Genomic DNA, 15,252 nt, shown 5'->3' with positions numbered 1-15,252 from the left:
CATGTTGTAAGGCTGATCTGTGCACGATAGTGCTGCTTTTTTGGGGGGGGGGACTTAGTTTTATTTCAGTTTCAGCAACTTGTACAATCATGTCATGTTTTGTCTACAATTCTTTCCATTCTTTTAGCTGTACACATATGGTCAATGGATGTGGTTCAAAGCAAGACACACAAAGCAAAAAAAGAGCGATCAACAAAAACATTGAGATGTCAATGACGGAATAAAAGTAAAGATTTTGAAAAGAAAGAAAGAAAAAGGGTAGGGTGGGGGGGTAGGGTCAGGTGGGGGTTGTGTATGTATGTGTGTGTGTGTGTGTGTGTGTGTGTGTGTGTATGTGTGTGTGTGTGTGTGTGTGTGTGTGAATGCAACGCAGGCATATATCTATGTGTAGTGATATGAAGTGAGTCTAGAAACGGTGAGCTGCCTAAACGACTACCGCCCGGTGGCACTCACACCAATCATCATGAAGTGCTTCGAGAAACTAGTCCGGGCCCACATAGTCACACGCCTCCCGCCCAACCTGGATCCATACCAGTTCGCCTACAGAGCCCACAGGTCCACAGAGGACGCCATCGCGACGACTCTCCACTCCACTCTATCCCACCTGGAGAGGGGAAACAGCTACGCGAGACTGCTCTTTGTGGACTTCAGCTCTGCCTTCAACACCATCCTTCCAGACAGGCTAGTGACCAAACTACTAGACCTGGGACTATCACACTCTATATGTGCATGGATCAAGGACTTCCTGTCCGACCGCCCCCAGAGGGTGCGGGTGGGCTCCCACACCTCCACAGCCCTTAGACTCAGCACTGGGTCCCCCAAGGGCTGCGTGCTAAGCCCCATCCTCTACAACCTCTACACCTACGACTTCACCCCCGTCCACCCCAGCAACTCCATCGTAAAGTTTGCAGACGACACCACCGTGGTGGGCTGCATCTCGGGGGGGGGACGAGGTGGCGTACAGGGATGAGGTAGAGCAGCTGAGCAAGCTGTGCAAGGTTAACAACCTGCTGCTAAACCAGTCAAAGACCCAGGAAATCATCGTGGACTTCAGGAGGAAAAAATCTGAGGTCCAGCCCCTGCTCATCGACGGAGGGAGCGTGGAGAGAGTCTCAACCCTCCGATTCCTGGGGGTGCACATACAGGATGACCTGTCCTGGAAGAACAACACAGCAGCCATCATCACGAAGGCACAACAGCGGCTCTTCTTCCTGAGAGTCCTCAGGAAAGACCACATCGGACAGGAGATGCTGGTGGCCTTCTACCACTGCGCAGTGGAGAGCATCCTCACCTACTGCATCTGCAACTGGTTCTCCAGCTGCACAGCCGCAGAGAGGAATGCGCTACAGAGAGTCGTGAGAACGGCCCAGAAGATCACCGGCGCCCCCCTCCCCTCTCTGGAAGAGCTGTACAACACACGCTGCCTCAGGAAGGCCTCCAAGATCTCCAGAGACCCATCCCAACCCTGGGTACGAACACTTTGCTCGGCTGCCCTCGAACAGGCGGTACAGGACCATGTTCGCAAGGACAAACAGACTGAAGCTCAGCTTCTACCCCAGGGCCATCCAGGCCCTGAACACAGCAAAGACCTAGGTTCTGGGCCCTGGACAGTCTGGACGGATTGATGGCAGCTGCTGGATTGAAATCAGGTGTAGTGCTGAGGCACAAATGTGTACATTTCAAGCCTGCAAACTGCGACACTTTAAATTAATGTGCAATAACACTATGTGCAATATGACAACCCTAGGGTACATAAGGTTGCAGAGAATAGGAAATGTTAGAATAGGTATAGCATAGCATAGAGTACAGCACAGTGTTTTATTTGTATAGTATAGTATAGTGGATAGTGTACATAGCCTTTATTTATGTAAACCAGCTCCTTTCCCTTCTTGTTTTTTTAGTTTTTTTTTCTTTCCTAGCACCAGGGGAGCACCCCCCTCCCAAATTTCGTTGTTTGGTACCTGTACTATATCAATGACAATAAAGACCATTCATTCATTCATTCATTCATTGGGTGGGGTCTTTGCCCTCTTTATGTATTACAACTATTGTTGAGGGGGCCGTGGTTCCAGATTGCAATGTATGGTGGTATGCTTTTAGCAATAAGGGACATACTCTTTTAGTTTGATGTCTTTCAGAAATGCTTTCAATTGTCCATCCTCATAGGTTACAAGATGTAATATACTGTAACATTTCTATTAAACAGTCCAAATTGAAATTCGGCTCCATCATCACTAAATTAATCTCAGTTTGGCGATGCGCAGAAAAGCTCTGCAAAATCTCAACCAAATGGTACCTCCATTCGCCTATATTTAAAAATTCAATTCTCCAGTTGGGAGGCCGTCCAATCTCATTTCCCCAGTGGAGTGACAAGGGAGTTCACACATTCTCAGATTTATTTGGGGCTGAGGGTCTCCGCTCATTCCAAGACATTCAGAGAAACTTTAATTTACCGGGTACGTCCTTTTTTTTCTACCTTCAATTACGTACAGCTATGCGCACATACGGGGTACCCTGGAATAGCTCATTAGACATACATCCATTTCACATAGCATTCACCAGACCCAGGGGTCAGGTCTCAGCTCTTTACTCCATCCTGGTTAAGGCTTCTTTAAAACCATTACACATTGACAGAGTGTGGAAAGATACTTTATCACACAATAACTTAAATTGGCAATTAATTTGGCAAAACATATCCCTTTCCTCCAGAAATCCCAACCACCAGGTTATCCATTTCAATTTTACTCATAGGACATACTTCACTCCATATCTGCTACATAAAATAAAGACCATACCTTCACCTAACTGTACTCTTTGCACCCGAAATACAGTTGGCACCTTTTTTCATATGGTATGGGAATGCCCGGGAGTGGCTGATTTCTGGAGGACCGTTTGTGATGCATTGTCCCTGATCCTGTCCAAACACATTCCACACTCACCATTAGTCCTATTGTTAAATGACAGTTCAAACCTGGATCTAAACATCAAACAAAGACGCATCTGGCTGGCCGGCCTTACAGCAGCCAAAAGGCTTATAGCTTGCAGGTGGAAGTCACCCCATTTCTTGACTACGCAGAGATGGATATTAGACTTAATTGACATAGCCAGCATGGAACACTGGATTAGCCAACAGGCATCATGCAATTTCGGACAATGTTTCATGCTGGGACCAAACTATAACCATCCTCAAGACACTATTATAGGCTAATCGATTTGCTCCTTCCATAGGGTCCTGTAGGGGGGGGGGGGGGGGGGCTGTGATTGGGTGGGGGGTGGTGGGCGGGGGGCTGTGATAGGGGGGGGTGGGTGGCGGGGGGGTTGTGATTGGGCGGGTGGGTGGGAGGTATCTGGCGGGAGGGACATTTGTGGGAGGAGGGGTAGGTGGGGAATTATTGGGGTAAAGGGAGATTGGGAAGGGAAGGGGAGGGGGGGGGTTGAAAGGTTTATGCGCATTTTGTATTTGTACTGGTAAACCGTATTTGTGTTATTCTATTTTCTCCTTTGTTTATTTGTATGTTACCACTCCCCTTGTTTTACTCCCTGAAATAATAATAAAAAATTGATCACAAAAAAAAAAGAAATGCTTTCAATTCATTATCATCTGTGCAGGTGTCCGTATTTTTGTAAAGAGATTTATAAAATTCTGCAAAAGACCTTGAGATTTCATCAGGTTTTGTGAGTGTCGAGTTATGAGTTTTTAATTTCTGTACTATATTCGGTGATTGTTGTTTTTTTAGTCTTAGTGCTAATAATCTACTTGCTCTGTTTCCATTTTCATAATATTTTTGGTTGGTAAACCTTAAATTGCCCTCAATCTTTTCAGTGATTAGGCTATTTAGATCCCTGCGTGCTTGTTTGAGAGCATTAAGTAGATTGGAGGTTGGTGTTCTTTTATGCTGTTGTTCAAGCAGCCTTATTTTATCCTCTAATTCTCCTTGTTTTGCTTCTCTATTCTTTTTTTTTCTCGCGCTCGCGTATGAGATAATGCGACCTCTAATGTATGCCTTAGCACAGTCCCATAGGATGAGAGGTGATATTTCAGGTGAGTCGTTAGTTTCTAGGTAATACTTTAGTTCAGTTGTTACAAATGTGATAAATTCCTCATTATTTAGAAGTGATGTATTTAATCTCCATTGTTTGGTTTTTGGCCTGTGACCTATGTTCCATGATAATGCAAGAGGTGCATGATCAGATAGAGTAATTGGTAAGATCTTTATGTCTTCTATCCTGTGTAGTTCTGCTTTTGGTGTAAAGAAATAATCAATTCTCGAATAAGATGAATGTCTGTGTGAGTAGAAAGTAAAATCTCTACCTTTAGGGAATCTGCTTCTCCAAACGTCCACTAGGCCTGATTCTATCGACAAGTGTTTAAGCATTCTACTCATTCTAGAAGTGGGAGTTTTGGAGGTAGGTTGTCTATCCATTAGCTGGGACATAACACAGTTGAAGTCTCCTCCCAACAGTAGGATACTGGAGCTGTGTTGTATTGCTGTGTTAATGACTGTGCTAATGAAGCCGGGCTCATCCTCATTTTGAGCATATATGTTCATGAGGGATACATGTATCCCATCTATAGATCCATTCACTAAAATGAATCTTCCCTCAATGTCCTTGTGGACCGTTGTTGGTGTAAAGTTAACCTGTCTATGTATCAATATAGCCACTCCTCTCTTTCTACCTGACTGATGTGATGAGTAGAACACGCTGTCTGCCCAGGATTTCTTTAGTTTCTCATGTTCCATATCCGACAGGTGGGTCTCCTTTGATTGATTGATTGAAAACTTTATTAGAAGATTTGCAGAAGTAGGTACATGAAAGTACATATTACATACAAGGTCAACTAAAAGGATAAAAACCCAAGAAAGCCACTGGCTTATTTCAATTGGGGTCCTTGATTTTCAATTCATCGTTACATGTAAGACAGACAGGAAAAAAAACTAGTACTATCTACAAGATAATACAGACAAATAACTATTACTATCTACAAGATAAAAATACATCCATCATGGGAAGAACAATACTAGATATACAATACAACAAAACATCAGGTATGTACAGCGGGTAGGACAGGTGGGGACATACACCACAGGTGGGGGCGGGGGACAAAACACAAAGTATGTACAGTGGGTAGTTCGGGTCTTTTAATCTGATTTTTGATTTAGAGGGTCCAGTTACGGATTGCAGCCTCCTGTAAATGTTTTTTGAGAGTGGTTTTGAAGGTGGGCAGTGTTTTGCACTCCTTTAAGATTATAGGAAGGGCGTTCCACATTTTTACTGCATAGTTTGCAAACGAGTTTAACCCCTTGTTTGTGGTGCAACGCGGTTGAACGTGGTTCGTGGAGCTTCCTCTGGTGTTGTATGTGTGGACGTTGTTCACTTTTTGGAAGTATGTTGACAGGTACTTGGGTGTCTTTGTGGTGTAGCGTATCTTGAAGACCAGGCCCAGTGCAAGCTGCTGCACTCTGTCAACTACTCGTAGCCAATCAAGGCTCAAAAAATGAGCAGCGGTTAGATGTGTCCTAGGGTTGAGGCCTAGCAGAAGCCTAACCAGTTTATTTTGGGCTGTCTGGAGTCTTGTTTTATGGGCCTTTGTGGTTCTATAGTACCATGATGTTACGGCATAGTCGAAGTGACATTGAATGAGAGCTCCTGATAGGGTCCTCAGTGTGTTTTTACTGACAAGTGAGGATATCCTGTACAAGAATCTAGTTCTATGGTTCACTTTTTTGATTACTTTTGCTGCCATTTTATCTCCGGAAAGATTTGCCTCTAAGATGGAGCCCAGGTATGTAATATCCTCTTTTCTTGTGATATTAATGTTACCCACTTTTATTTTAAAATGTTCAGCCTTTCTGAGTTTAGATGGGGATCCGTATAGGATGGTTTCAGTTTTACCTAGGTGTATTGATAGTTTATTGTCAGCTAGCCAGATGCAGATTCTACTCAGTTCAGTGCTTAGCGCTTTTTCCACCTGCAATATGTCCCTGTCAGAGACCAGCAGAGCCGAGTCATCCGCGAACAGGAACAAATTGCAATCACATGCTGATGACATGTCATTCACATATATTAGGAACAGTAAAGGTCCCAATATGCTTCCTTGTGGAACGCCGCAGGTCACCGGGAGGGGGGGGGACAGTGTTCCGTTCACACTAACCACCTGTTCCCTCCCCTCTAAGTAGGATTGCATCCAGCCCACCGATGTTCTATCGAACCCAATTGCTTTCAGTTTATCTAACAATATGTGGTGATCTACTGTGTCGAAGGCCTTCTGGAGGTCCAGCATGACCATGCCGCAGTACTTGCCCGAGTCCACCTCATGGTTGATGTGGTCGTTCAAATAGAGAAGGCATGTGTCAGTGGAATGGGATGTTCTGAATCCTGATTGAAATTCATACATCAGATTTTTTTCAGTAAGGTACCTATCAACCTGTTCATAAACTATTTTTTCCATAAGTTTCGAGATGGAATTAAGAATAGAAACAGGTCGGTAGTTGCCTGGGTCTAATTTGCTTCCTTTTTTATACAGTGGGGTTACCCTTGCTATTTTAAAGTCAAGGGGGACGTGTCCCTGTTTGATGGAGAGGTTTATTATGTGGGTGATGATTGGGGTAATGGAGGCAGCTGAGTCTTTTAGAAATCTGGCTGGAATATTGTCATGGCCCGTGGCCTTTTCTGAGTGTAGAGCGCCCAGCTTTTTAAACACCTCATCGTTTGACACCATGGAGAGTTTAAAATCATCTTTGCGTCCACCCAGTTTATTGTAGAACGCACGGATGTGCTCTACACCATAACGCCCTGAGTGGGGTGGTAGATTGTTAACTAATTTAGTGGCTATGGTTGTAAAGAAAGTGTTTAAGCACTTAGCCACATCCAGCTTGTCTGTAAGGAGAGAATCTCCAGATTTTATGCTGATGTTTGTAGACCTGGTTTTGAGTTTTTGACTGCAACCTAGTTGGCTATTAAGTAGCTTCCAAAGGTCACGTGGTTTGTTTGTTTTGTTCTTCGATTTTGTTATCGAGGTATTCTTTCTTAGCAGATTTGGTCATGGTAATTACCTGATTGCATAGTTTGTTGCGTTGTTTTTTAATTTTCTCAAAGTGGGTTTTGTGATCTTCGTTTAAGTGTTTCACTAATTTTGATTTGCATTTTTGAACTTCAGAGCATTTTAGGTCTCTGACTTTCATAGCATTTAGAATGTCCGAATTCATCCATGGTTCCGATCGGGCTTTAACCCTGGTGGTTCTCATGGGGGCTATACTGTCAATAATATTTAGGAATTTGGTTTTGAAACCTAGCCATGCCTCTTCAACCTGTGTGCATTTTAGTTCATCTAACCAGTCTTGTTTCTCCAGTTTATGGTTTAAGGCCTCACTAGAATAGGATTTAAGGGATCTAGTGGTTACAGTTTTATGACCGCCAGCCTTGGGTTTGTGTTTTTTACGAGTGCAAAAGATCATGTAATGATCACTTAGCCCACATACAATAACCCCACTCTTGGAGATTTTGGACTCATCCGATGTTAGAATGAGATCTATGGTGGTTTGAGTAGAAATACACACCCTAGTGGGTTTGGTAATTTGTTGACGGAGACCGTGCAATTCAGAAAACCTAGTGAAGGATTTGAAAACGGATGCTTCATTTCTGAGCATGTCCGTGTTCAAATCCCCAATAAGAATCTTTTCCACACAGTCAGCGTCATCCAAGCACCCCTCAAGAATATCATAGAAATCATTCTGATCGGGAGGTCTGTAGATAGTACCAACCAGCACCGGTTTTGCTTTGTTAAAGATAATTTCAACCCAAACAGATTCTAATTTGTCACGATTCAGGTCACACCGGGTGTTAAAGATAATATCGTTGTGAATGTACATGCAGACACCACCCCCATACCTGTTCCTGTCGTTTCTGATGACTGTGTAGTTAACTATTTCAATCTCTGGGTCTTTTATTGATTCATCAAACTTGGTCTCAGAGAAGCTCAAAATGTGAACCTTGCTGTCATGGAACATTTCTCTGTAGGAATGCTATCTGACAGTTGGCTCTTTTTAGCTGATTAAGGATTTTCTTTCGTTTTATAGGATTGTGAAGGCCTTTAACGTTGTAGCTTATAACCTTAAGTGATCCCATGGTTCAGAGTAAGAATTAGGGAGGATCTTAATTTTACCTGTAGGTATGGTGATGGCAAGGATAGGCACATGAATAGGAGAAGATTGTGAACTGCATGTAGTACAGTGTCTATGTGTGTGATTGTGTGAGTGTGGGTGTGTGGATATATGAGGGGTGGGTATGGGTAGGAGGTATGGGGGAGTTGGGGAGTATATATATAAGGGAAAAAAACAAAATAATGTAAAAGAAAACAAAATACATAAACATACACGTTGCTCTTATTCTTCCGGTATGATCCCTGTGGAACAGTGGGATCTGAACAATGAAAAATCCGGACACTCAACCGACATGAGTGTCTGGACAGACTTTTGGGACATGGTCCCAGGCTGCGAGTCTGAACAGGCAGCTGTGCGAACAACCTTTAAGAGTGTTCGCCTTTGCTTGGTTATAGTACCAAACAGAATAGCTAGGAGTAGTTTGTTAACATTTCAGGCTCCCGTCGAACCTTGAGGTAAAACAAAAGGAGGGTGAAAACCCCCTAACCTTAATTCTGACATTGTCAAATACATTTTACATTGTATATATATATATATATAAAGAAATAAGAGTAATAATAATTATGTCTAGAGACAGAAATAAATAAAAGGATCGGAGAGAAGCATTAACGCAGTGGAAATTAAGAAACAAATAAAAACAGTCTCCTGGTCAGGTAATTTTCACTTCCCTGCCCCTTATGAATAAACAGATAGATTATTTCCCCCTTGGGGTAAGTTTTAAATTGAACTAACATATATGTCCAGTCTCTTTCAACACTTGCATATAAACTGCTGTGAAGAACTACAATAACAACAAAGGGGTGGCATTGACGATGGTAATATATTTAAACAGATATCGTCCCGTCAAAGTTGGTCTTGTAATGACACTGAGCCCCACTGGCCCGTGGCTGGGGGCGACCTACCCTTAGCCTGTTGCAGGGATGACGTTCTTCTTAACGTAGTCCATCGCTTTGTCTGCTTCTGTGAATTCCTTTTCTTCTCCGTTGTGTGTGATGCGGAGTCGGGCTGGGAACAGTATGCCATACCGGACGCCCTGACGGTTGCGCAGCAGCTTCCTGACCTCCGTGAACGCAGCCCTGGCCCTGGCGACGCTGACAGCATAATCCGGAAAGATGGCAATGGTCTGCCCGTTGACCCGGAGAGGAGCTCGAGTGCGCGCGCAGCTCAGCACCTCAACGCAGTCCTGGTAGTAATGGAGTTTAGCAATGATGGCGCGTGGTTTCCCCTCCGGTCTCCTCGGAGCCAGGGTTCTGTGTGAACGGTCCACAAGCACATCTCTATCCAGTTGTAGCGCTTCCCTCAGTAGTTTCGAGACCGATGCAGTAGAGCATGATCCATTCGTCTCGGCCACCCCTAGTATTCTGATGTTGCATCTCCTCATTCTTCCCTCCATGTCGTCGCATTTCTCTCTGAGCCCGGTTACCTCTGCTTTCAAGCCCGTCACCGTAGTCCGCAGGGCCACCACTTCGTCCGACCACGTTGATAGGCCGCCCTCCACCTCCGTGATTGTAGCCTTTATTTGGTAAATCTCAGACTGAACCGCCGCAGTATTGTTAATTATTTCCGATTTTACTGCTTGAAGTTCACTTTTAATATAGTTGAAATCTTCGGCTAGTGCATTTTTAATCTCTGTCTTTATCACCTCGACAATGTCGGATTTCAGCGAGAGGAGAATCTCTGTTTTCAATGCTACAGCGTCCATCACTGGGCTGTCTGTCCGGGGCGGGGCTGTCTGAGCCGGGGTAGCTGTGGGACTCGATGTCGCGGTGGCGTTTGGCCTAGTAGTGGACGGATTGTACTTATATTTGCGTAGATTTGCAGCCATTGACCCCTAAATACACAGACTTTTGATTTTAGGAATATGTTAGGGACAGGTTTCCCAGTATTTTGTAATGTAAAACGCTTATTAACTTAAATAAAACAGAAGTCCGACGGGAGCTCAAGCGAAACACGTCCTACTCCATTGCCAGCCCACGTGATCCCCCCATAGTGCTGCATTTTGACATAATTCTTATCGCATTTCCCCCCGCTGATCTGTATAGCGGGGGGGGGGGGGGGGGGGGATCTTATGACACGTAACTCCTCCTACAGTCCTGGGTCGCTCAGTATAATGGAGAAGCGTTTCTGAAAGTACGGCACGGCACGGCTCGGATACAAATGCGGCCCGGTTCGGGTCGGTAGTGGAAAAGCGCCATTACTCATCCCAAACAAACAGACACTGGCCCTCCCCACACACACCTTGACCCCCCCTCCCCACACACACCTTGACCCCCCCCGCCCCTACACACACCTTGACCCCCCCCCCCCCTACACACAAACTGACCCCCAGCCCCCTCCCCACAAACACACACCCCTAACCTTGACCCAGACACCAGGGTGTAGAGTATGACCCCCAGGCTCCACCCCTAACCCCCACCCCTAACCCCCACCCCTCCCTAACCTTGAGGTTCTGGCCATCGAAGGGCAGTGACCCAGACACCAGGGTGTAGAGGATGACCCCCAGGCTCCAGACGTCCACCTCGGGGCCGTCGTACTTCTTGCCCTGGAACAGCTCGGGGGCGGCGTAGGGCGGGGAGCCGCAGAAGGTGTCCAGCTTGCTGCCCAGCGTGAACTCGTTGCTGAAGCCAAAGTCTGCGATCTTGATGTTGGAGTCGGCGTCCAGTAAGAGGTTCTCTGCCTACAGAGACAGAGGGACAGAGTCAGAGGGACAGAGTCAGAGACAGAGACAGAGAGTCAGAGACAGAGTCAGAGACAGAGTCAGAGACAGAGTCAGAGTCAGAGGGACAGGGACAGAGTCAGAGACAGAGTCAGAGACAGAGGGACAGAGTCAGAGACAGAGTCAGAGGGACAGAGTCAGAGACAGAGACAGAGAGTCAGAGACAGAGTCAGAGACAGAGTCAGAGGGACAGGGACAGAGTCAGAGACAGAGGGACAGAGTCAGAGACAGAGTCAGAGGGACAGAGTCAGAGTCAGAGGGACAGAGTCAGAGAGTCAGAGGGACAGAGTCAGAGGGACAGAGTCAGAGACAGAGTCAGAGACAGAGAGACAGAGTCAGAGAGACAGAGTCAGAGACAGAGAGTCAGAGAGACAGAGAGTCAGAGAGACAGAGTCAAAGAGACAGAGTCAAAGAGTCAGAGACAGAGAGACAGTGAGTCAGAGAGACAGAGTCAGAGACAGAGAGTCAGAGGGACAGAGTCAGAGTCAGAGACACAGTCAGAGGGACAGAGTCAGAGAGACAGAGACAGAGGCAGAGAGTCAGAGTCACAGAGACAGAGTCAGAGACAGAGTCAGAGAGACAGAGTCAGAGACAGAGTCAGAGGGACAGAGAGTCAGAGAGACAGAGAGTCAGAGACAGAGTCAGAGACAGAGTCAGAGGGACAGGGACAGAGTCAGAGACAGAGTCAGAGACAGAGTCAGAGGGACAGAGTCAGAGGGACAGAGTCAGAGGGACAGAGTCAGAAACAGAGTCAGAGACAGAGTCAGAGGGACGGAGACAGAGACAGAGTCAACCAAAATAATTGGTTTGACAGTTTCACATCTTGGTTGTGTGTGATCAAAGATGTTATCCCTTTTAATTGTGAATGTTTGAATCGTTGACTTGAGAATGTTCTTCTTTAAGGTGTTCTGAGCGGATCAATGATAACAGTGTGGTTGTATTGGAGGACAACGATGGTGTCTGGACAAGATGGAGGAGGGCTCACCTTCAGGTCTCTGTGAACGATGTTCTTCTGGTGGCAGTAGTGGACGGCAGACACGATCTGTAGAAACCAGACACAGTCAACCAGGAAGACCAGGAATACCAGGAGTACTGACAGTCAACCAGGAAGACCAGGAATTCTGACACTGTCAACCAGGAAGACCAAGAATACTGACACAGTCAACCAGGAGTACTGACACAGTCAACCAGGAAGACCAGGAATACTGACACAGTCAACCAGGAATACTGACAGTCAACCAGGACACAGCCAACCAGGAATACTGACACAGTCAACCAGGAATACTGACACAGTCAACCAGGAATACTGACACAGTCAACCAGGAATACTGACACAGTCAACCAGGAATACTGACACAGCCAACCAGGAATACTGACACAGTCAACCAGGAATACTGACACGGTCAACCAGGAATACTGACACGGTCAACCAGGAATACTGACACAGCCAACCAGGAATACTGACACGGTCAACCAGGAATACTGACACAGTCAACCAGGACACAGCCAACCAGGAATACTGACACGGTCAACCAGGAATACTGACACAGCCAACCAGGAATACTGACACGGTCAACCAGGAATACTGACACGGTCAACCAGGAATACTGACACGGTCAACCAGGAATACTGACACGGTCAACCAGGAATACTGACACGGTCAACCAGGAATACTGACACAGTCAACCAGGAAGACCAGGAATACTGACACAGTCAACAAGCCAACCAGGAATACTGACACAGTCAACCAGGAATACTGACACAGCCAACCAGGAAAAAGAACCAGGAATGCGGCCACAGATATTCCCAGACTGCCTTCACTGTAGGACGACACTGATGGTGGAACAGCCTTCTCAATACAGCCTTCACACAAGACCTTCACACCTACCTTCACACAACACCTTCACACAAGACCTTCACACAAACCTTCACACAAGACCTTCACACAAACCTTCACACAACACCTTCACACAAGACCTTCTACAACATCCTCATCTACAATGTCCTCCTCTACAATGTCCTCATCTACAACGTCCTCCTCTACAATGTCCTCATCTACAATGTCCTCATCTACAATGTCCTCATCTACAATGTCCTCATCTACAATGTCCTCCTCTACAATGTCCTCATCTACGATGTCCTCATCTACAATGTCCTCATCTACAATGTCCTCCTCTACAATGTCCTCCTCTACAATGTCCTCATCTACAATGTCCTCATCTACACCGTCCTCATCTACAATGTCCTCATCTACAATGTCCTCATCTACAATGTCCTCATCTACACCGTCCTCATCTACACCGTCCTCATCTACACCGTCCTCATCTACAATGTCCTCCTCTACACCGTCCTCCTCTACAACGTCCTCGTTAGACTAAGGCTCTCTTCACAGGCTGATAAAAGGCTTGTTCTAAAGCCTGTCCTATCTGAGTCCATCTGGTATCTACACAGGGGTGCAAACTGGTGATGGCCCAAAAAGGTGACAATTTCTTCTTTATTTATTTTTTTCTTGTTTTCAGAGATCATGAAGATTAGTTAGCTTGGTTAGATGAGTTAGCTTGCGCATCGTGTGACTTGGATGAGACTTAGACCCCCTCCCCTATTTTGAGGTAAAAAAAAAACAGGAGGTAAAAAAAACAGGTTTGCAGCCCTGTACACAGGTCTGAGGTCTGGTCTTACCTGGCGGAACTTGGACCTGGCTTCCTTCTCCTTCATGCGGCCGTGGGACACCAGGTAGTCAAACACCTCGCCTGGGGGGAGGGAACAAGAACAAACACACCCTGTTGACAGGAGAAGAGTGTGTGTGTGTGTGTGTGTGTGTGTGTGTGTGTGTGTGTGTACGTGCGAGCGTGTGTGTGTGTGTGTGTCTGTGTGTGCGCGTGTGTGTGTGTGTGGGTGTGTGTATGCGCGCGTGTGTGTTTGTGTGTGTGTGTGCTCTGGGATGTGGTATATCAGTGTTTGCTTGTAAAGCTGCTCCAGGATTCCCAGGCTCACAGCCGTAAGACAAAGAAAACGTCGGAAAATCAGAAACGACGATTTCCCTAAAGAAGACCAGAGGCGATGGTTACCATGACGCCCGCCAGCGACAGACCTGGGTTGTCTTCGCTCTGTCGTTTGAAACGGACGAGGCGTCGTTAGCCCAGGAAGACATAAAGGCTTTTTAACACTGTCCGATAAGAGTGTTTTTTTCTCTCTCTCCCTCTCTCTCTAACCTCTCTCTCCCTCTCTCCCTAACCTTTCTGTGTGTGTGTGAAGGGGTGAGGGTGATAGATTCATTAATAGACTGGAGGAAATTGATTAAGAAAGACCCCAGCAATGGAGGAGAGAGAGAGACCAAGGGGGATTTGTGTGTGTGAGTGTGTGTGTCTGTAGTACTAGTAGCACATCTTAGAGGAAATGACAACACACCAGTTGGCCATGTGACAGGAAGTCTCCAAAGCCAAGGGACATGTGACTACTGTCCACTTTATCTCAACAGAGAGGAGCTTCGGTAATCGAGTCTAACCTGCCTCAGTGTCTTCAGCATAATAGGAGAGAGAGAGAGAGAGAGAGAGAGAGAGAGAGGGAGAGGAAGAGAGAGAGAGAGCAAGGGAGAGAGAAAGAGAGAGGGGGAGACAGAGAGAGAGGGGGAGAGAGAGGGAAAGAGAGAGAGAGACAGAGAGAGAGGGGGGGGGAGAGAGAAGGAGGGAGAGAGAGAGGGAGAGAGAGAGAGAGCAAGGGAGAGAGAAAGAGAGAGGGGGAGACAGAGAGAGGGGGGGAGAGAGAGAGAAAAGGGGAGAGAGAGAGAGAGAGAGAGAGAGGAGACACAGAGTAAGAGAGAGAGAGACTGTGACCTATTCTACATCCCCTGCACATTCAGTGAGAGAGAGACAGCATGAACGGATATAAAGCCATGAGTGTTTGACTCAGTTTGTGTCTGTGTGTGTGTGTGTGTGTGTGTGTGTGTGACCTCTTACTGCAAGTGTTTCATGGTAGAAGGCACATACAGTAAAAACGAAAATCGAGTGTGTTTGAAATTAGGGAGGGGGCACATGCTTGCTGGTTCACTCCTTATTTCACATGGCAGAAGAGGACAAAACAGAAGGGGTGGCATAGGGTAGCATAGGGGGGCATAAGGGATGCATAAGGAGGTATAGGGGAGCATAGGGGGGCATTGGGTGGCATAGGGGGCATAGGGTGGCATAGGGGAGCATAGGGGGGCATAGGGTGGCAAAGGGGAGCATAGGGGGGCATAGGGGAGCATAGGGGGGCATAAGGGATGCATAAGGAGGAATAGGGAGGTATAGGGGAGCATAGGGGATGCATAGGGGGGCATAGGGGATGCACAGGGGAGCATAGGGGGGCATAGGGGATGCATAGGGGGGCATAGGGGGG

General features: G+C 46.4%; 1 protein-coding gene across 1 annotated transcript in view; it reads right to left on the bottom strand.

Annotated features, from left to right (window-relative positions):
* mark4b (MAP/microtubule affinity-regulating kinase 4b) overlaps window positions 1-15,252 on the bottom strand; it is a gene marked incomplete at both ends in the record, with an annotated part of 89,695 nt that overhangs the window by 32,701 nt on the left and 41,742 nt on the right. The window contains 3 exons of the mRNA XM_080532080.1: window positions 10,603-10,839; window positions 11,864-11,920; window positions 13,558-13,628. Coding sequence (XP_080388206.1) covers window positions 10,603-10,839; window positions 11,864-11,920; window positions 13,558-13,628 — 365 coding nt within the window. The remainder of the gene's footprint in view (window positions 1-10,602; window positions 10,840-11,863; window positions 11,921-13,557; window positions 13,629-15,252) is intronic.

Source organism: Nansenia antarctica (assembly GCF_963989245.1).
Source record: "Nansenia antarctica genome assembly, chromosome: 5".
Classification (NCBI taxonomy): domain Eukaryota; kingdom Metazoa; phylum Chordata; class Actinopteri; order Argentiniformes; family Microstomatidae; genus Nansenia; species Nansenia antarctica.
The sequence above is the reverse complement of the archived record's forward strand: the minus strand, read 5'-3'. Positions and strand labels throughout refer to the sequence as shown.